Source organism: Ailuropoda melanoleuca, chromosome 11 (genome assembly GCF_002007445.2).
Source record: "Ailuropoda melanoleuca isolate Jingjing chromosome 11, ASM200744v2, whole genome shotgun sequence".
In the NCBI taxonomy this organism is placed as follows: Eukaryota; Metazoa; Chordata; class Mammalia; order Carnivora; family Ursidae; genus Ailuropoda; species Ailuropoda melanoleuca.
In genome coordinates, this window is record NC_048228.1 from 11,732,655 (window position 1) to 11,756,212 (window position 23,558).

Genomic DNA, 23,558 nt, shown 5'->3' on the forward strand with positions numbered 1-23,558 from the left:
AAAAAAAAAAAAAAAAGAATACCAACATTTGAGGTCACTCATTCACTCATGCCCTCATTCATTCATAAACTACCACTGGCCTGGAACATGGAATTGTGCTTGTAACCCATGAATCATGATCTCAGGGTCCTGGGTTTTGAATTTTGCCTGTGTGTGTGTCTGTGTGTATATATGATTTGGTGGGGGAGAAGGTAGATAATACACACCTGCAACTTTCTGAATCTGCATTCTTAAATAAATTCCATGTAAACTCTGGCAGCAGCCTGTTTTCCTGTCCCACCCCTCCTTGAAAAAATGATAGCAGCAAACCTTACAGCCTAAAGATGAAGTGGGAGTAGGAAGAATATAGATATAAATATGAATATTTAAGAGACAACTGTCTCTGATTCAAAGCATCTCTCACCCCACCAAAACCAAAACCAAAAAAACAGCAGAGTTTGGCCAGAAAATACCATGGCTATATACCCAAAGTGAAAAAGGTATTCTCTCAATAAAAAGGATGTCATGCTCACAAGGTGAGACAGGGGAGCAAGTTTTAAAGTCTTAGCGGCATGTGCCTTGGAATGCCACACCAGCAATACTCACAGCATTCGGACCGCCACAGCCTCCAAGGATTAAGATAGTTGCATCATCTATGACAATCTGGGGAGAGGAACACATTTAAAATAAACCTACAAAGACACAGGCATCTGACCTCTTATGCGTTAGTGGTATATGAAAATAGCCTACCCAGAACCCAAATTACAGTATTCTAGTCACCATAAGCTCTCCATTCTCCCAAAACCATGTCAATTCTGATCCTTGTGAACAAATTACTGATGATTCACCTGAATGGATATATTCCTTGTTGATCAAACATTAACATGAGTGTACATAAAATGCAGGGTTCTCTTGAGAAATGAAACAGCAAAGTAAATTTTGGGGAGAGGCACAATATAAAGCCACTAAAAATAAACACAACCCATTAGAAGTTGAAAAATAAATACCAGCAAAAAAGAATGACAAAGTCTCTTTGGCTTATGCATGTTGGCAGCTTACCTGACTCCCTCCTCCCTTTCCCATCCCAACTGGAAGATGCTACAGTGTTTGCTGAATAGTTATTTTAATTCCTGAGCACCTGAGATTGGCCACCTCGAGGATGAGGACTGGGGCCGGAGATGTTCGGCTTGGACCACGCCCACTGCTCAAGGTCAAGGACCCAGACATCGTTGCTCCTATAAGAGAAGGACATAAGGTTGAAGGAGTTGGGAGCTCCCAAGGACCACAGAGCTGATATAAATGAAGTTACATTTAGTTTATTTGTTTTTTAAATCATTATTTTTAAGTAGGTTCCATGCCCGACATGGGAATTGAACTCATGACCCTGAGATCAAGAGTTGCATGCTCTACTGACTAAGGGAGCCAGGTGCCCTGGAAGTTACATTTATAAAGATGCCCAGCAAAGTGCCATGGTCACAGCATCTTAAACTATATTTTTCTTCCCCTTCTTTCCTTGGAATCCATCTCAAGACCTTCAAACCTTTGCTCTTCCCACTGACCCATAAGGCCGCTTTTGAGTCATGTCTGCAGCCACATACTAGTACCTAAAGAGTGAACGAGTGACAGCAGGAAATAGCTACTGATCAAGATATAACCGTTCAAAAGCAAAAACCACAAGGAAGAGAAAAAAATGATGCAAAAGGTAGCTCTACCATCGTTCAGGAGATAAAGATTTATCGATTCTGGCTACAAAAAGTAATCTCAACATGGCTAATGAGATCTGCAGTTTTATCAAGGACAAACTGGCATCTCCAACCCCCAAGGGACCAGTATGGCAAGGACAGACTACTAGAAGGCAGTCTCTATGTTACCGTCACCTCGCTAAGGTCATTTACTCCTACAGAGGCACACAGGAATAAGAACGCTAATACCGTAAAGCCCTAAACTTTCTTATCCGGGGGGCAGCTCACAGTCTCTCCACAACTGTTTTGAAATAGGAAGATGGGGAATAGCTTGTCTAACAGAGAAGAGAGCTGGGTCTGGAATGTTTTTACTGCTGAGAGCTCATTAACTTCCCTCTCATGACCACTAACACAGCTACTACCAATTCTAGAGAGTGACTCAGATGGACTGCTTCGGCTCTTGACTCTGGCATGAAGTGGCCAGTTGTGGCCAGAGATGGTAAGGACAGCAGGTAGGGAGCACAGCCTCACAGAAGTGCATCGGACCTGACAGTTTTCTCCCACCTACCCACACCCCCAACCCATCTCATTTGGAGAATGAACCATTTTCAACTTGTCCTGTCCATCTACCTCCCTTCTCTAAAGCCAAGAAGGGCACAGGCTGGGTCATAAAGGACAGCAAGTAAAAGCACTCTGCTTCTTAGAAGGCAGCCTTCTGTAAGCGCAGGGGGAAACAGACAAGGGGGAAGCTATATCGGAACTTGATCCGCCATTGGGAATGAACCAAATGCCAAATGAAAAGATTCTACACAGCTCTGCTTTTATGCAGGAAGTTTTCAACCTATTGCTTGTGATTAAGGGATCAAAAACTAGAACGCTAGGAAGCGACAACTGGTTGGATCAATTAGAACCATGCTGAGGGATACTGACCTGACTAGTTCACTCTTCTGACCTGTTACTCCCAGGAGTGTTTACCTTCAGGTTGACAGGTAGCAAACCAAATAGACTTACATTTGCCGGGATCCTAAGGAGCCACCAAAGACAATCATTTTGTCATCTATCACACAGGAGGAATGGCCAGCCATGGGAGGTGGCCCATGGGTTGTCACAATGCAGTTCCACCTAACAGAAAAAGAGGGGGGGAAGCCAAGAAGTCAGCACCACCTGTGTCTGGTCATACGAGTTTAAGGTGGAAACAGTAAGTAGGTCTCCACTTAAAATGACAACCTTATCACCTTCAGTAGAGATACTGTTAGGATAGTAAGTGGAAGATGGCAGAAGGCATTATGCCTGTCCTATAAACCTGCTAAAGCTATGCTCACTTTCAAGTTCTCAGTGTGTCTGGCTTAGAGGTGGAATGGAGAGATGACAGAGACGCCATCATTGCTCCCTGGCTGCTTCAGCCTAACGTGCTGAAGGAGCACCACCTTCCACTTCTTTCTACAGTCCTGATCAGCTGCAGCTGCCAAGAGCCCTGTACTAAGTAGCCCATTACAAGGAAAGAGAGTCAGGAATCAGTCTTGGAGACATAGCAGCGAACAATGAATCATCTGGATCCACAGCACACCTGAGGAATTAGCAGCCAAAACTGAAGAGCCTCCTATTGTCCAAATGGCATATTTATTTTTCTAGAAGAGGAATAAATCTCTTCTACTTTTTCTCTTTGGAATAGAGGTTTTAGCTTTTGTTTAGTATTTTTTAAAAATTATTTTATTATTTTTTTTTACCTTAAAAAAAAAACTTTTTAAAATGTTAAGCTCTACACTGAACATGGGGCTTGGAACTCACAAACTGGAGATCAAGAGTCGCATGCTCCACCGACTAAGCCAGCCAGGAGCCCCTTTGCTTTAGGTTTTAAGGGGCTCCTGTAAACTCTCTGAAACTGTCAGTACATCTATGCACATATGTAAATTTGTTTCCTGGAAAAGAGTCCAGAGCTTTTATCAAATTCCCAAGGAGATTCCTGGTAAAGGAAGGGAGAGTTGTCCATTCATTTGAAATCTTTTATTCCAGATTGAAAGGATCGTATCTTTGTGGCTTACCAGTTTTTAGAGGGTGAGTAAGTGTGTATTTCATCAAAGAATCTCTCTGGTTGGTGTAGGGGATATGGGCTTGGCCGCGTCCAGCCACCGAACAGCACCAGCAGGTCCTTGTACACGACCAGAGTTGCTCCAGCTTTAGGGGAAGGATAGGATCCTAGGAAAGGTCAATAACATCATGGTTAAGATTCAGGGTCTCACAAGCCATAGGTAGGGTGTCTACAGATCACCTTTTCCTGAAAGAATCACAAAAGGGAAACCAATACTATAGAACATAAGGGAAAGTGGGGGAACAAAACTGGCTTGGACAGGTCTGACAGAAAACCATCACCAATTTATACATCTTTTTTTTTTTTAGTATAGTTGACACACAATGTGATATTAGTTTCAGGTGTACAATGTGGTGATTCCACAAGTGTATACATTGTGCTAAGTTCACCACAAGTATAGCTACCATCTGTGGCCATACATCACTACTATAATATCACTGACTATCAATTTATACATTGTTTATAATTAAAACAGAGAAACCTGAGTTAGAGGAAAGTTACTTATTTTGCTTACCTGAAATCAGGGATGAGAGTACCTATCTCATAAGGCTGTTTTGAATTTTTTTTTTTTTAAAGATTTTATTTATTTATTTGACAGAGAGAGACAGCCAGCGAGAGAGGGAACACAACAGGGGGAGTGGGAGAGGAAGGAAGCAGGCTCCCAGCGGAGGAGCCTGATGTGGGGCTCGATCCCATAACGCTGGGATCACGCCCTGAGCCAAAGGCAGGTGCTTAACGACTGAGCCACCCAGGCGCCCCAAGGCTGTTTTGAATATTAAATAATATATTTGAGGGGCATCTGGGTGGCTCAGTCAGTTAAGCGCCTGCCTTTGGCAGGGTCCTGGGAACTGAGCCCCATGTTGGGCTCCCTGCTCAGCGGGGAGCCTGCTTTTGCCCTCTTCCCCCCTGCTCAGGCTCTCTCTCTCAAATAAATTAATAAGTAATCTTTAAAAAAATAAAATAAAAAATAAATAATACACCCAAAGCACATACACAGTGCCTGGCACATAGCAGGTGCTCAATAAATGTTGACTCTCTTGCCCATCCCTTTAATCAGCTTACTAGATCCTACACAGGAAAGAATGTAAGGAATCTAGGGAGTACACATACAGGCTAGTACCGGGGTACAAAGCAAAAACAGCTGTTGTCAGCGAACCTGGGTAAAACAGGAGGCAGCCTGGAGTTCTCCTTTGTGCTGAGTCACATGTTAGCACTGCGACCTCTAGGCCTCTAGCTGTGGGCCTCACTACCACAAATGGAGGGAAGAATTTCAGGCTCAGTATGAGAGCATTCCAATGGAGCTGCAGGCCTGATACCAGCAGTGGCTACTAAGGTCCTCCAAGCTGGACTTCTGAGCTATGCTGACCAAATCTTGAAACAACAGAAATCTGGCTTATGCTAGAAAACCTTAGGGATAACAAATGTCACACAGAAGCAGGATTTTCCAGAGCCTATTCTGTCTTTTAAATAACAGTTTGATTTCTCCTAATTTATTACTTACTCTACGTGCCACCTTTAGTTCACTAAAGATCAAAGAAATTTGTCTCAATACCCAGGTGTCAGTAAATACTGTAATACTCAAGAAAAAAAAATTGTTAATGCTTCAGGATCCATTAAAAAAAAAAACTTAAGCAGAAAGAATCCCAACAGTATATTAAGCTAATAGCAGCTGAGATGCTCCCATTCAGGTAGAGAGGTGGGCCTTCCCCTTCAGCAAGGGGTTTTGGGAACATGGTCTAATGGTGTTGATGACAAAGTCTCAAGGCTGAAAAAGTGAGCAAGTGGCTATCTTCCTTGGGCTCCCACTTAAGAGTAACTAACCATGATCTACTGAGAAGGTACAATCCTCAGAAAATGGAGTGAGCATCTAAGAGTACTACGTGGCATCAGTTATTCTGAACACTTTCCTAACAGAACAGACATCAATCAAACAGGATCTCACCACCAAAATAAGTCTTCTCTAGGAATAATTCTCTGTCAATTAGCAGCACTGACTGAGGGAATATTGGCTGAGGTGCTCCATGAGCTTGCTCCTGCTACCTTCATAAAAAAAAAAGGTTGGAGTGTTTCAAAGCTGAAAAAGCACTTTCCTAAGTCTTAATTAGGTAAGCCACAGACATAGAGTACACAGGAGAGGTAAGTAAACTGAACAAAACACTATTCTTAGGACCTCTTTTTCTCCACAAGGCTCTGGGTCACATCCTACCTCTGTTAAAGGACCCTTTACTTATTCTCTGGCTCTCTAAGGAAAGGTAAACTGGGGCCAGTGACAATGACAAATCAATCCTTAAGAATTATCTTAAGTAAGGACTTTCTAGAGTGACTCCTCGGGGTGCCTGAGTGGCTCAGTCAGTTAAGCATCTGCCTCAGCTCAGGTCATGATTCCACAGTCCCGGGACTGAGCCCCACATCAGCCTCCCTGCTCAGTGGGGAGTCTGTTTCTCCCTCTGACCGTCCCCCTCTCATGCTTTCTCTAAAAAATAAAATCTTAAAAAAATAAGTGACTCCTCAAATATCTTGACCTTTTAGAAAGCCAAAATCCTTCCCTCTACTTCCTATCCCAAGGAGTGGGAGAACTCCCTCATCCAGCATTTCCAAGGCCTATTTCATGTCACAAATATACATTTTAATTTCAGCATCTTAAATATTCTGACAACTAAGTAGGGTAATACTTAAAGTTAACTGTGTTCCTCCACCTAAATTTGTAAGGAAAGTGGGAAAAAATTACCATACCAGAACAGATGAAGCAGGGCGGGGGGGAAGGAGGGCACAGAATTCAACATACAACCCCTATATAGTTAGTTCAGGAAGAAGAGGTCAAAGATACTGATGTATCATATTTTTTATGACCCAATTATGCATATAATGTTTGTATTTGTTGCAAACTGGATACTTTTAAATTCTTATTACTTTAAGAATCAATAGTGAAGCCTCTGTAAAAAGTCCCTAATTTGATCATTTCTAAGAATCCATGTATTTTTTTTTTAAGATTTTATTTATTTATTCAACAGAGATGATAGAGACAGCCAGCGAGAGAGGGAACACAAGCAGGGGGAGTGGGAGAGGAAGAAGCAGGCTCACAGCAGAAGAGCCTGATGTGGGGCTCGATCCCACAATGTAGGGATCACGCCCTGAGCCGAAGGCAGACGCCCAACCGCGGTGCCACCCAGGCGCCCCCATGTATTTTATTTTTTAAAAAATTTTGTTTATTTGAGGGGCGCCTGGGTGGCTCAGATGGCTAGGTGTCTGCCTTCGGCTCAGGTCATGATCCCAGGGTCCTGGGATCAGGCCCCAAGTCCGGCTCCCTGCTCAGTGGGGAGCCTGCAAAAAAAAAATTTTTTTTTGTTTATTTGAGAGAGCAAGAGCGAGAGAGGGAGAGGAGAAGGGGGAGGGGGAGGAGGAGAAATAGACACCCCGCTGAGCAGGGAGCCCACCAGCAGTGGGGCTCCATTCTAGGACCTTGAGATCATGACCTGAGCTGAAGGCAGACGCTTCACCAACTGAGCCACCCAGGTGCCCTCATATTTTGAATTTGTTTAAAGCAGAGGGTCTTTAACTCCCAATGATCTTAATTCAAAGTTCACAAATTGAATGAATTAAATTTATCATGAGGTCAGAGACTGCACGGGTCAATGAACTTTGGCAGTTTCTATAACTTGAAGAATAAATGGTCTTTTTAGCCAAGTGGAGTTCTGGAAAGCAAACAATAAGTCTGTACTAGAATTTTGAAAAAACAAGAAAACTCATGTTCAAATTACATACCTTTATCTATTGTTTTAAAGTTCCAAGAAAAGCAAGCTATTTCAAGAGTACTTAAAACTTTCTAAAAAAAACCAAGGAAACAAAAACCCCCCAAAACATGACCACGCCGTTAGATAAGGGAAATAACTTTTATGTGAACTAGTACTAGACAAATGTGAGGTCCAAAACTTTGAAGAATTGTACATACGTGCCTGCAATTCATCTCATACAGTAGCTAGAATGATGGCATATTTAATAAATTTTTATTAACACATACCTGCCTACTACACCAGAGACTGATTCACTGGAAATCTGGTACATTATAAAGTACTTCGACAACAGCAGACCCTCCACATTTAAGAGGCCCATCATCTTCATGGTGACGTATGATGAAATAAATCCTCTTCCCTCAAGAAAATTTATGTATGAAGGATTTATACTCATCAGGACATCTCTTGGCCTACCTTCAAAATAATGTGGCGACTGAGCCTCTAGACAAAGTCTAAGTATCATCGCACCACAAAAGTAGAAAAAGCAAGGTGTTGCTCTCATGCAGGTTCTCATCAAGCACCACAGGACCAAATGTGCCCTTATCAAACCATGTTACTCAGGCCTGTTCCCCAGAGCCAATGGTTAGCCTCACAGGGTTCACTCCTCAAACATAATCACACAGCAGATATGATCAATGGAGCAAATCTCTGAATAAGGCACAAGCCAAAAGGTAGCTGTGGGAAACTGGATAGTCAGACAGGCACCCCCTACACAGAACTAACATTCCCTAAAATTGCTTATCAGTTCAGATGCTCCCCCAAGGTTCCTACGAAATCAGGAATTTCACATGTGAAAGACAGTAGCAGAATTACAAGGTATTCTTGTTTACTTTTGCAAAGAAGATGGTAAAACAGTGAAGCAATTTCAAATGCTGGTTTGGTTTCTTTGCCACTTTCCCACAACTGTAGTTTCTATTCACACAGAACCAAGGACTAGAAGAGCAGCTCGAAAGTTTGATACAAGATAAAACAAGTACTGGTTTTAATTAGGGATGCCTATAATTTTATGCATGGCTAAGACATTATTTCTACATCTCTACTCCATGATTGGTCTTTATTTATTTATTTATTTTTTTAAAGATTTTATTTATTTGACAGAGATAAAGACAGCCAGCGGGAGAGGGAACACAAGCAGGGGGAGTGGGAGAGGAAGAAGCAGGCTCATTGCGGAGGAGCCTGACGTGGGGCTCGATCCCATAACGCCGGGATCACGCCCTGAGCTGAAGGCAGACGCTTAACCACTGTGCCACCCAGGCACCCCATGATTGGTCTTTATTAATGTTATCGATTTACTATTAAGGTGTTATAAACAATAGCCACCATCCCCCCAGAGCGTTAGTTCTCAAACTCCAGCTTATNTGATTGGTCTTTATTAATATTATTGATTTACTATTAAGGTGTTATAAACAATAGCCACCATCCCCCCAGAGCGTTAGTTCTCAAACTCCAGCTTATGTTAAAAGCAGCTGGGGGATTTGTTACAATGCAGATCGCTGGGCCTTCCTTCCGCCTTTCCTATTTAGTAGGTATGGGGTAGGGGCCCAGAAGTTACATTGCTAATAAGCTTCCAGGTGATGTTCAGGTTTGGGGACTAGACTCTGAGAACCATACTGTAGAGTTAAACCATCCTTGAGTGAGCCTGTTAGATAATGCTCCAAAATGACATTAAAATGGAATCTATATAGCCTGCCCTTCTTTTCTTTCCTTCCCTCTCCTCCTTCCCTTCTAAGATTTACTTATTTGAGAGAGAGTGAGCGAGCGCATGAGTGTGTAAGCCGGGGAGGGGGGGGAACGGCAGGGAGAACAGAGGGAGAGAATCTCAAGCAGACTCCCTGCTGAGTGCAGAGCCCTACAAGGGGCTCGATCCCACCACCCATAAGATCACAACCTGAGCCTAAACCCAGAGGTGGGTGCTCAACCGACTGCACCACCCAGGCGCCCTGAGCAGTTTCTTCTATGCATACTCAGTATATAACTACGTGGAACACTTCATTTTGGTTAACAGAGTAAGGACAAGGGTCCAAAGTGGGCTTTCTTTGACAAATGCTTTGCTCACCGGGGTGCTGAAAAGAACACTCACATTTTTAGTATACAAACATTTCTCCTCATCTACAGGTCACTGAACTTACACTTTGCAAAACAGATAAAAGGGAAAAAAAGTTCCACCTACTGGCTTTCAGGCAAATCACTTTTACACTTATTTACAAAAACATAGGTTACCTGCTAACAGTTCTCCATGACTCTGAAAATAGAATGAAGACTAGGAACTAGGGACTTACAGGAGGTAAAGTTTGAAAACAACTATGAGCATGAAAAATTTAACCATGGGGGGCACCTGGGTGGCACAGCGGTTGAGCGTCTGCCTTCGGCTCAGGGTGTGATCCCGGCGTTATGGGATCGAGCCCCACATCAGGCTCCTCCGCTATGAGCCTGCTTCTTCCTCTCCCACTCCCCCTGCTTGTGTTCCCTCTCTCGCTGGCTGCGTCTATCTCTGTCGAATAAATAAATAAATAAAATCTTTAAAAAAAAAACTTTAACCATGGGACTCACGAGCATACTAATAAATCCAGAAGAAAAGTACTGGACAAAATCTTCTACTTTGCTNTTAAAAAAAAAATTTAACCATGGGACTCACGAGCATACTAATAAATCCAGAAGAAAAGTACTGGACAAAATCTTCTACTTTGCTCATGGAATCCAGAATGTTCTGCCATGTGATTTGCTTTTTAAAGGGGACTTGGTCTAAATTGGTTCTTAACTGGCAATCAAAAGGTTTTCCTCTCCTCTGGATGCTTTCAAATATTTTACAGTAATGATGCCGACGGGGACATTAAAGCATGAGTAACTGCTGAGGTTCCAGGTCACAGTCCCCACTTCATGTTAGCAACTCTTCACACGCACTCACTTTCACAGGGTAGGTCCAAAGAAAGGCACTCCCTTGAAGCTCCAGAGGCAGCACCCTAAGTCCTTCCCACACAACTGCCCTTCAGGGCAAAGTAAGACCAGACAGACCAGGCTGACCTACAATCCTACTACTTCTCTGTGGTAGCCAGGAGCCTTGAGCTGGTGTGTGCACAGGGGGTAGGAGAGATGAATTTTGCTGAGAGAATCTAAGCTGGGTCTGGGAAGCTGACCAAGCCTTCGGCTTGATAGAGCTGTCATTACGGTAGTGGGTGAAGTGACTGACCTTGATAGCAAGAGTTCAGAGGTCAGGAAAAGAATAATTTGGAAAGGCATTTCCCAGAACACCACATTAGCATCTGAATCAGAAAACCCAGAGGGCACGAGAGGACAGGCTAGCACTTATAGTTTAAGAGGCAAGAAATCCCTCAAAGAAAAACTGCTGGAGTTATAATTTAACTGCTTCTATTTCTAAACGCTGATTTTATAGGTAATACTTTTGTCACAGAAACAAGGAAAGCATGTTTCACAGTTTTATTGTTTCAAGAATGGAGAGACAAAAGGAAAATTGAGATCATTTTACAATTCCTGAGTATAAAGTCTGTCTTGGGCTGTAAACACCTAGAGACAAATAACTATTCAGAATGGTCTCCAAAGTACACAGCCAAGGTCCACAGGGGTTCTTCTGTCTGAACCAGATACCAGTCTCTCTCCTGATCATGAAAATGTTTCCAATTTACCATCAATGTGGCCAATAATAATTACAATAAGTCTCTGCATTTATAGAGATGCTCTCAGAAGACACAAAACCATAGTGCTTATTTTACAGAAACAAAGTAGGAAGCAAATATAAAGTTACTCTTTGGCAAAGTCACTACAGAACCCCTACACAGCTTTCTAGAACTCGGTTCTAGTCAAGTACGCCATTTAAACTCAGTATAAAATAAAGATTTAAGTTACAAAGAACCTGGTACTGGATGCAGAACACTAAATTCTTCTGCACAGGCACAGCCTTCTTTGGGACCTCCTTCTTTGGGACCTCCACTAGCACATCCCTCCCATGCTGGGCTAATTAGCCTCCTGGAAGGGGAGGGGTACACAGGGAAGAGACATCCCGAATCTACTTCAGTCCCAGAACTTGGCACACTGTGTTGAAATTATCCATTTAGAGTCTCCCAATAAGATTTTACTATCCTAAAGGGCAAGAACTATTTCTTATGAAAATGCGGACCTAAACCCAACCCTGGAAACCAAATGGTTTCAAAGTTCCCTCCTGAGTTGGGATAAGAAGTGGCTAGGGGGTTCATCACAACCTACCCTGAAGGCATCAGCCAATCACTCAGCAGGGATAAGCTCATACACTTTTTGGGGTGTCTCCCTTACACTGCCATTTTTTTTTTCTTTACTATTTCATTCTTCAGTTGCAAAATGGCCAGAAAGTTACTGATTGATGTCAAAACAATTCACTGATACTAGACAAAGCCTGTCTGGGTCTCCGGCTTCAGGGCATACATTTTCATTATTATAATTATACCCACACTTTTTAAAAAAAGATTTTATTTATTCATTTGACAGAGACAGAGACGGCCAGCGAGAGAGGGAACACAAGCAGGGGGAGTGGGAGAGGAAGAAACAGGCTCCCAGCAGAGAAGCCCGATGTGGGGCCCGATCCCAGAACACCGGGATCACGCCCTGAGCCGAAGGCAGACGCTTAACGACTGAGCCACCCAGGCGCCCCATACCCACATTTTTTAAAGACATCACTCCTTGGGTCACTTACAGAACATCCAAAACAAGAGGAACTTTTGTAATAGCCATGAGAAATGTTTAGATCCTGTATGCCTGCATACGCCACAGGCATTAACAAAAAGACATTCCCTACTGGCATTGTTTTCACTTCTAAATAAACCCAGTGAAAGGCCACCTGATGAATAGGATAGCACTTATCAGCTAAAAATTAACAACATGAAACCAATAATAGTTCCTTGTTACCATTTCTAAGTAGTCTTTTGATTCAATTTCTCCAGGAAGAGAGGAGGTCCACAGTCTGCTTAATCTGATAACTTGTTAATTGCAGTTCTAATGGGGGTTTGGAGAGCGGGTACCCTTTGAAGTGGCTCTGTTTAGAAGTAAAAACAACGTTGCTAGTCATAAACTTTCTGGCCTGGTGTCAAAACAGGAAAATCCCAGTCAGGCGGGAGAGAGCCAAACTGAAATATAGTATAATCTTATTTATTCTCTCCCCTGGAAGACTGAGATTTACCCAGATTTGTGCTATGCAAATTTTCCCAGTCTTCTCTCCAACAGGAGAGAATGTGTACCCACCTTAGAAAAGCATGTATTCTGGAAAAATCCCAGGTTCTGAACTAAACAGGAAGGATTCCTTCCTTTCCTAGGGGAACCCACTGGCNGCAAATTTTCCCAGTCTTCTCTCCAACAGGAGAGAATGTGTACCCACCTTAGAAAAGCAAGTATTCTGGAAAAATCCCAGGTTCTGAACTAAACAGGAAGGATTCCTTCCTTTCCTAGGGGAACCCACTGGCTCTGCTCTCATGCACACCTCCCGAGACCACCACAGATCCAGGTTGTTTCCAGGACTGCAAATGGCTAGAGGAGACAAGAAGAAATCACCAACTCATAACGAAGATTACCCAGGAACGGGTCCAGGGATCAGGAAGGAGCTAACATAACAAAGAACTTAAAGCAGTAGCTTAAGTAATATCCTCTCCCTTCTTCACAGAGACTAGCACATGGAAGTGGTAGCTGGGCACCTGGATGCCTTCCTTCTATGAAAACAGAAAAGTGTTTAATATACTTCATAGTCATTTTAATCAAAAGCAAATCATCTTAATAAAAACACATAACTGGCCTTAAAAATAAATTGTAACAAGCTGTGAAAAGAATCCAAATTCAGGGGCACCTGGGTGGCACAGCGGTTAAGTGTCTGCCTTCGGCTCAGGGCGTGATCCCAGCGTTGTGGGATCGAGCCCCACATCAGGCTCCTCGCTGTGAGCCTGCTTCTTCCTCTCCCGCTCCCCCTGCTTGTGTTCCCTCTCTCGCTGGCCGTCTCTATCTCTGTCAAATAAATAAATAAAATCTTTAAAAAAAAAAAAAGAATCCAAATTCATTAGTGTGCTACTTCTCTCTTCATAAATCAGATTTCCTTTAAAAATCCACGCGTCTATACAGAGGTCCTGGCTTGACACAGTTTATAACTTTTCTTTTCTTTAAGATTTTATTTATTTATTTGAGAGAGAGCAAAAAGAGCACGGGGAGGAGCAGAGGGAGAGGGACAAGCGGATTCCATGCTGAGCACAGAGTCTGACACCAGGCTTGATCCCACGACCCTGAGATCATGACCTGAGCTGAAATCAAGAGTCAGATGCACAGTCATGGCCTTCTTTTGGACTTGTGTGTGACTGAACCACACTGGCGCCCCTATAACTTATTTTAAACATGCCGTCTGCTCTTTGGAACCACCAGTTATTCTCTTCTTAGTGCTTTACGTTCTCTTTGTATTGACTGATTGGTTTATTGTCTGTCTTTCCACAACAGACCCTGTATCTTGTTCACGCCTGTACCTGCTATAGCTAGGACAGCATTGACCATAAACACTCAACAAATAAAGCCACCAAAATAAATACAGATGGATGAATGCAATCACTTTTCAAGCTCTGGGAACTTGAGGATACCTTTTGACCACTCCCCACTCTGTAGCTAGTACTTCAGTATGTATAAAGGTGTCAACTTAATCAGATTCTATATTCCCTCTTCAGCTGGATACTGTATGGAATATAATCTGAACAGAAACTAGGAAAGGTAGGTATTACCACCTCTACTCTAAAGGTAAAGCAAATTAGATGTTAAATAACCCATTTGGGTCACCAGTTACGAAGCAACAGAGATCTGATGCAAACCTGTGTTTGCCTGGCACAAAAACCAAGCTCTTAATGGTGTTACCAACCAGCCTCCCTCCCTCTCCCAACACATTCCTTCCATCACTTTAGGTGGGGAGGCCCTCATTATAAGCAGTACCTTTAATTATTAGACAAGCAGTTTTTCCTCCCCAACCCTCTACAATACTTAGGTTATATCATCAGATCTTCCTACTAAGTGAACAGAGAACTCTCTGGGATATGCACCATATTCAGAATATTCCTTTTCCTTTTTTTTTTTTTTTAAGATTTTTATTATTATTATTTTTAAGTAATCTCCACACCCAATGTGGGACTCGAACTTACAATCCCAAGATCAAGAGTCGTGTGCCCTACTGACCGAGCCAGCCAAGTGCCACCCCTAGAATATTTCTTAAAGTTGACAAGTAGGTCTTAAGTAAGAAATGAGTGATACGTCCACAAATTTATATGAGAATGTTAACTGCAACTATGTTCAAAATGGAAATAACACAAGTATCCATCAACAGGAGGATGAGTTAAAAAAAAAATAGTAGTATATTCACATTATGGAAAACTCACAGCAATGAGAAGGAATAAACCACTGATAAATGCAACCACACAGATGAATCTCAAAGAAACCAAGATGAATCTCAAATCACTTAGAAGTCAGAAGGTGATTTGTGGGGAGTGGTATTGACAGGAAAGGGCATGAGGGAACTTTCTGAGGTTATAAAGTATTTTGTATCTTGACCTGGGTGATAATCACATGGCTGTATACATACTTTTTTTTTTCCCAATTAGTTTTATTTATTTATTTATTTTTTTAAGAGAGCACACATGTGTTCGGGGGAGAGGGGCAGAGGGGAAGGGAGAGAGAGAATCTTAAGCAGGCTCCACATCCAGCAAAGAGCCCGATGTGGGACTCGATCTTACAATCCTGAGAGTATGACCTGAACTAAAATCAAGAGTCAGACATTTAAACAACTGAGCCACCCAGGCGCCCCTACATACTTTTTTTAAAGATTTATTTTTTGAGAAAGAGCGGTGGGGGGAGAGGGAGAGAGAGAATCTCAAGCAGACTCCATGCTGAGCTCAGAGCCTGACGCAGGGCTTGATCCTAGGACTCTGAGATCACAACCTGGGCTGAAACCAAGAGCTGGACGTTCAACAGACTACACCACCCAGGTGCCCCTCTATACATACTTTTACAGGTCTGAGTAGTGTACTTAAGATATGCGTATTTTACTATATGTAATTAGGTCTTTAAAAAGTATTGTTAAGAAAAAAAGAAAAGCCAACATCTGAGCTGATAGTGAACTATCAATCATGTTTATACCGCTGTTGCATGGCATCACCCACTGCTTTAACCAGTAAACAGACCACCAATCCACTGCCAGAAAATTCATTATGTGAGGTCTTTAAGAAAATATTCCTCAAATAAAATGCAATCATGTTATAACTCACACATGTAAATCAAACAAACGGCAAGAAACATTTTAAGATGGGACAATGGATTTCAGAAACCTTACTAAAATGGGAAAGAAGGTAAAAAAGGAACACAGCACAAAAGCCAACAAATCAAATATAAAATCCATAGCCCATAACCACTTCCAGAGAGAATTATGGAATAGAGGAAATTATCAGGGGCACTGCTTGTGTGAAAAGTAGGATTCATTAAAGCAACAGTCCAGGAGTTCATTTCCCAAAGAGATGAGGTAGCCTCTAAGCTTTGAAAGGATAAGGTAGTCACCAAGGATTTGATATTTCAAGTTAATAAATGACCCATCCCAACCCTCGCCTACCAAGAAAGGCCACTCCGTAGATCCTTTACAAAATCTTCTCGAAGTTACAAGAGCCGGAAAACTTGGGAAACCAGACCAATCCTGACTGTACAGAGAATAAACATTGAAACAATACGCACTGGGCAGGAGCTGGTACAAGGCACTGCTAAGCATCCTGAAAACCAACAGTGTCATCCATGGGGCACAAGTCAGGAATGACTCTAGGATAGTATCTTTTGTGCTCCCCCCACACAAGATTAGCCTTCTGCAATTTCATTCAAGACACAAAGTAAAATCAATAAATCTACATAGCAATGGAGATACACAGAGATAAGGCATCATGCAAAATGAAGTTTACTGTGCTCATAACACATCAAGTGCTGTTGGCGGGAGGGGAAGTTATGTGGATACTTGAGAAAACCGGAAACACTAGATGGTCTGAGAGTTTTACTGCAAAGGAAACCCAAAAGCAACCAAAAACTGCTTGTCAAGGTGGTAGGCAGACAGGATAACAGTGCAGATATGAAAACCCAGAATTCTTTTCTTTTTAAAAGATTTTATTTGACCGGGGGGGGGGCAGGGAGAGGGAGAAGCATGCTCCCTCCTGAGCAGAGAGCCCAACACAGGGCTCGATCTCAGGACCCTGAAATCATGACCTGAGTCTAAAACAGATGCTCAACCATCTGAGCTACCCAGGTGCTCCTGAAAGCCCAGAATTCTAAGGAAAGTCACTGCTTATGATCAGTGACACACTCAGACCTCTGTCTAAAATAAGAAAAGGTTTACAGGGTTTTAAGAAAGGACAGAAAAGGCTCATGAGTTGGACCAAGTAGATAAAGGATGTAGAATTTTCAACATGGACAGTGTTTTGGGGTTTTTTTTTTGTTTTTTTTTTGTTTTTTTAAGATTTTTATTTATTTATCTGACAGAGATAGAGAGAGCCAGAGAGAGAGGGAACACAAGCAGGGGCAGTGGGAGAGGAAGAAGCAGGCTCATAGCAGAGGAGCCTGATGTGGGGCTCGATCCCGTAATGCTGGGATCACACCCTGAGCTGAAGGCAGACGCTTAACCGCTGTGCCACCCAGGTGCCCCCAACATGGACAGTTTTTAATACGTTTTGGTAATCAAGACACTTAATAACCAAGAAAAGATCTACTAAAGTATGAACTTTAGTTAATAGTAATGTATCGGTATTGGTTCATTCATTGTCATAAACGTACCATACTAATGCAAGATGTTAATAGGCAAAACTGGGTGTGGGTATAAGGGAACTCTGTTCTATTTTAAATAAGGTCTATTTAAAAAGTTTTAAAAAACAGGTAATGTGAAATAAATTATAGAAAAAATAATACTACTCACAGCATGGCAGAGTAGAAAGAACACAGACTTTAGAGACAAAATCTTGGGTTTCAATCACTCCTCCATCATTTATTGGCTGTGTGATCTTAGGTAAATTACTAGGTGATTTTCTAAGCTTCAGTTTCCTCATCTGTAAAATGGGGATAATAGCAGTGCCAATATAATTGGCTTGGTTTGAAGGTTAGATAGTATGTTTAAAGAATCTGAGACCACCAACATTCCACCCCCAAAACCCTCTCAAAGGTGTCCATACCCATCTCCTCAGACAGCAGGCCACTAACTAGGGTAAAAGGAAGCTCTTTCCACAAAGAAGCAGTTAAGAGAGCACAGAGCAGCCATCCTTCCTAACAACAGTTAGGGAGTGCAGCTCTGCACATTACACACTCACCTAACAGACTGTGATAACAAAGTGAGGTCACAGACTGCACAATAAGAAAGCGAAAAGATTTCACAGGGATCTAAGATTTCCAAATTTAGCTAGTTTAGAATCAACTGGGACATTTTCTGGTTTGTTTGTTTTTTTTTAAAGATCCACCACTCTAACCCCAACCCCGTGAGATAAGGTGAGTCTGGTATGAGGTTGAGGAATCTATTACTTTTAGTATTTTTAGGTGACTTGGATAAAAGTGATCTGCTATGGGATTTTTAGAAACAGTGATCCTGTCTCTTCCTCTTTCACAGAGAAGGAAATCGAAGCTCAGGGAATGCAGAAGTGATTAAGGATTAACTTCAGAGGGAAGCAGCTCAGAAGTCACCAGGCCAAGACCAGAACACATGGCTCATGGCTTGGCTGTGTATCCCTGTCCTGAGTGTTTTCTAAAACAAAGGTCCTGAACTGTAAGCCATCACTTGGAATTGCATGTGTGACTGAGAGGGAAGAAAATGAAAAGCAAAAGGATTTACTGGGCAAGAAGATTCTATTGGGAGAACATAGTGCAAAAATTAACTGTGTTCCGGGACTGGTTAACGGAGATGACAGGCTGAGCTTTAAATCTTCCCCTAACACGTGCCGACTCTCCTACCTGTGGAAAATTCTAACACTGAAATTTGCCCCCCACTTAAACATTTTTAAAAGATTTTATTTATTTATTTGACAGAGAGAGAGAGCACAAGCAGGGGGAGCGGCAGGGAGAGGGAGAAGCTGGCTCCCTGCTGAGCAAAGAGCTGGATGCGGGGCTCGATCCCAGGACCCTGGGATCATGACCCAAGCCAAAGGCAGACGCTCAACCGACTGAGCCACCCAGGTGCCCCTGAAATTTGTTCCCCTTTTGTAAATGGGTGTGGGCTAATGTTTAAGAGGTTTTGAAAATCAGAACACTCCAATTTTAAGTGTAAAAATATATGCTCGAGAATCTCTACCGTGATTTGAAGTAACCAAAAAAGGCGGTGACTGATGATGTCATTATATATTAAACAGGTGCCAAAATTAGCCTCAGTCTGACTAAAGGGTATTTTAGAAACAGCAGTTTAAACATTAGTCTTTTGAAAAACCTATCCCAAGAACTGTGCAGTTGCTTCGGGAATGGAACACAGGCTGATTAAGAATTAAGGTATTCCCTTAGTACAACACCAGAAGGTGGAACATTCAACTTCCTAGAACCGTCTGGCAAAGACTACAATGTAGACAATTGTACATTCATAATCACCCTCCAGGATTTCCAAAAGCTTCTGTTCTGTCCCACCCTGAGTTATTTTATCTGAGTGATAAAGCAATCAGTAAGAACTTCCACCAGTTCCCACATCTATCCATCCGCCAGCATCTGTAATCACATAACGCTTCCTGTTCCTTTGGATAAATAGTCAATGCTCCCATCCAAGGCCAACCCCTCTGCCTTTCTCACCACGGGGAGGACACAGCTCTCACAATCCTTCCTCTCCACCCACACCCATTCCTCCCTCTAGATAATTCCCATCAGCATGAATATGCTACACAATCTGTCACCTTAAAAAAAAAAAAAATCTCTCAATTCTACATTCCCCCTCCACTTAGCATCTCATTTCTCTGCTCTCTTTTACAGCAAAATTTCAAAAACTGGAATGCACTGTTTATACTTCCTGTCTTCAGCTCCTCTCTTCCCATTGTCTTGAAACCTTTCCAAATACACTTTCATCCTTATTGCTCATCGAAAATACTCTTTATTGACTTTAAAGACAATTCTCATTGAAAATACTCTTTACTAAATTTAAGGACAATTCTAGGGGCGCCTGGGTGGCAAAGCGGTTAAGCGTCTGCTTTAGGCTCAGGGCGTGATCCCGGCGTTATGGGATCGAGCCCCATATCAGGCTCCTGNAAGGACAATTCTAAGTCCTCAAATGACCTGACCTCTTCACTATGCAGGACCCAGCTGATTATCTCCTCTCTCCTGGAAACACTTCCATGTATGGTGGCTTCCAAGATGCCACATTCTCCTGGTTTTTCCCCACCTCCTCGGGTGCTCCTTTTCTGTGTTTTTTTTTTTTTTTGCTGTTTCCCCCTTTCCTTCCTGACCTCCACATACTGCTATGTCCCAGACTTACCCTCCTCTACTATCTTCACTCACTCCCCTGGCCATCTCACCCAGACCTGTGACTTTAAATCCATCCATATGCTAATAACTTCCATTGGGCTATCCAGACAAATGTCTCCAGCCTGTATGTGTCCCAAAACTTCAGACACATCTCCACCTGGATGTTCAAATAACGTGTTTCAAACTGACTTTCTCACGTCTCCTGTACTTTGCCAACCTTGTCCACCCACAGTCTTGCCCACCTCAGTTAATGGCAACGCCATTCCTTCAAATTCCCAGGCTAAAAATCCTTAGGGTTGTCCTTGGCTCCTCACTGTCTTTCATACCATGGGTGAATTCTGTTGGCTCTGTCCAATCCATCCAGTTCTTAACTTCCTGCCAACACCCTAGTCCATGTCACCATCATTTCTCACCTAGATAATTGCTACCACTTCTTAGCTGGCCTCCTCATTGCCACACTTTTCCTCTTACACAGTCTTTTCAGAACCCTAAATGACCAGTCACTTCACTCAAAAAAATGTGAAAAAGTCCCTACAACAGCCAAGAAGCCTTACACGTATGACACATTTCCCTCATTATTTGCCACCCCCCACCCCCCGCTGTGCTAGTACACATTCCTTTCTTCACCTTGTGCTAGTCACACTGATTCCTCATTATCCCTGGACATTCCCACCTCTGGACCTTTGCACTGGCTATTCTCTCTGTAATGTTGTTTCCTTAGATATCCATTTGGTTCACTTCTTTAACCCAATGAAGTCTTTGTTCTAATGTTGCCTCCTTGGGAAGGTCTACCCTGGTCACCCCAGCTTAGTCCCCCTATCCCTGACCCCCTTACCATGCTATCATTTTGCTTCAGTAGCTTAATCATCTTCTAACATACTGTATTACATTGTCATTTACTTACTATTTTTAAAAAATATTTTATTTATTTGAGAGAGAGAGAGAATGTACGCAAGCATAAGCGGGGTGGGGGGGAGCAGTGGGAGAAGGTCAAGCAGCATCCCCACTGAGCGCAAAGCCCAACATGGGGCTCAATCCCAGGACCCCAAGATCAATACCCGAACCAAAGTCAGACACTCAACTGACTGAGCCGCCTAGGTGCCCAACCTTATCTGTCATTTTAAATATCTATCTTCCCTCATTTGGATTTGATCTCCATTAGAAATGGGGTTTTGTCTGTTTTATTCATTCATGTATCCCCAGCATCTGAAATAATACCAGACACAGAGCAGGAAATCCATAAGTATTTGCTGCCAGGACAAGTGAAGGATGAGAGTAGAATTAACCAAACAAAAGGAAGGACTATGGCGTCATTTAAGGGAAGGCAGGCACTCTATTTTAAATGTCAAACTCTCACAACAATTAATTATGGGATACCACCACTTAAATGTGTAAGAAATCAAAACTTAAACTTCTTCCAAATATTTACTCTCCATTTTAGTAAATGGGCCCACTATCTACCTAGATGCCAAACCTGAAACCTAAATCAGCCTTGACTGACCCTCTCACCCTCCCATAGCCAATCCATCAAGAAGTCCTGTCGATTTTATCATAAAATTTCAGCTCAAATTCATCCACTTCCCTTTCTTTCCACCACTAGGACTCTAGTCCAAGTCATCACCTCCTCTCACCCATACCACTGTGATGGCCTCCTAGTTGGTCTCTCTGCACTGTTCTCATGACTTCTTCAATCCATTTCCTAAACAGCAGCAAAAGTGTTCTTTAAAATGTAAATTGGATCATAATATTCCTCTGCTTAAAATTTCAAAATCTCCCAGAACTTGGGGTATGAATGAATTGGCTCCTGTCTACATCTCAACTCCATCTCCGCCACTCTACTCCCTGTTCATCATGCTACATCCACAAAGGTCTGCCTTCAGGTCCTCCAACATGTCCTGTTCTTTGCTCTCCCAGGGTCTTTGCACATGCTGGTCTCACTCTCTCCACTCTTCATGCTTCAAATCTCAGCAAAGAATGTTGCCTCCTGTTTAAAGCAGCTCTCCCCCTCTTATTCTATCTCACTCCTTGTCTTCTTCATACTTTCTATTTGTTTTTGGTTCTCCCCCAATACAATGTAAGCTTCATGAGAGGAGGGGCGCAGTAACAGCTGTAAAGGGAGGAGGAGGTACCTCACTGGAAATGTCTGAGAAGTACCAGCTGTAGGTAGGTGGGTGTAGACGTAGGTAGGTCTCACTCAGCTGTTGTGTTGTGGTTTTTTGTTTTGTTTTGTTTTTTTAGATTTTATTTATTTGAGAGGGAGAGAGAGACAGAGATAGCAAAAGCGGGGAGGAAAGGGAGAAGCAGGCTCCCCGCTGACCAGGGAGTCCGACCTGGGGCTCCATCTCAGGACCCTGGGATCATGACCTGAGCCAAAGGCAGACGCTTAACAGACTGAGCCACCCAGGCGCCCCTGTTTGTTTTTATTTGTTTTTTAAGTAGGCTCCACACCCAGTGTGGGGTAGAACTCACAACCCTGAGATCAAGAGTCACGTGTTCTATGACTGAGCCAGCCAGGCGTCCCGAGGTCTCACTCAGCCATAAGAGCTGTCATTCTAATGCTTGTCACTACCACACTCCCTCCAGAATGGAGCACTTCTATCATTTCAAAAGGAACTAAAAACAAGGTTTCAGGGGCAAGTCACATTAATTCCAACGGCTATGGACTGAATTGTGTCCTATCAAAATTTGTATGTTGAAACCCTAACACCAATGTGATGGCCTTTGGAGATGGAACTTTTGGGAGATAATCAGGTTTAATGAAGTTATAAGGTTGAGGCTTTTATAATGGGACTAGTGCTCTTATGAAAAGAGGATGAGACACCAGAACTCTATCTCTGCCAGGTGAGGACAGAGCAAGAAGGCAGCTGTCTGAAAGCCAGGAAGACAGCCCTCACCAGCACCCCGAGCTTGGACTCCCAGCCTCCAGAACTATGAGAAATAAAGTTCTGTTGTTTAAGCCCCTAGTCTACGGTACTTTGTTAGGGCAGCCTGAGCAGGTTAGGACACCACCCAAAATGAGAAGGCTCCAGTCTCAACTGCAGTATCAGCAAATAAACAAGTAAAAAGACCCTCGATGCAGTAGCACTCTCCAGAAACTCTCCACTCAAATGAAACTGCCCCCTCCTGCTCATCTGCTGCTTTCCTCCGCAGCTACACTTCCGAAGACTGAACCCTATTCAGGCTATTGTTTTGACTACTCACTGCTTACAAATGCTCACATGGGAGAAAACTTCACAGCTGACACCAAAGGGTGGCAGGCACCCTCCCTTCAGCCACCTTCCAACCTCCCCACCTCCGTGCACTAAAATGGGTGAGTCAGACATACCAAGGCATATCAACAACTGTGTTTTGTTCAGAAAGACTCACTGATGTTTCAGTTAGGAAGTAATTTTGGTTGGGACCCATGACAGCAGACAGAAACATTTCCTCAGGCAATCTTCCCATGGGATTTCTGCCTGAAGGAGAATCTCATAGGATTCTTTATTAAAAACGAGTGCTTGTTTGTTTGTTTAAAAAGTAGACATTTCAAATAGCTGTTTTTCCTCCTTTAAAACTAGGCTTTAATTGTAGATG

The 23,558-nt window shown here is 42.8% G+C and overlaps 1 protein-coding gene across 1 annotated transcript in view; it reads right to left on the reverse strand.

The window, feature by feature from the left end:
• LOC100478734 (F-box only protein 42) overlaps nucleotides 1–23,558 on the reverse strand; it is an 89,023-nt gene that overhangs the window by 7,256 nt on the left and 58,209 nt on the right. Inside the window, exons 5-8 of the mRNA XM_034672082.1 lie at nucleotides 3,704–3,857; nucleotides 2,673–2,783; nucleotides 1,118–1,214; nucleotides 586–642 (exon numbers count right to left, since the gene is read on the reverse strand). Coding sequence (XP_034527973.1) covers nucleotides 586–642; nucleotides 1,118–1,214; nucleotides 2,673–2,783; nucleotides 3,704–3,857 — 419 coding nt within the window. The remainder of the gene's footprint in view (nucleotides 1–585; nucleotides 643–1,117; nucleotides 1,215–2,672; nucleotides 2,784–3,703; nucleotides 3,858–23,558) is intronic.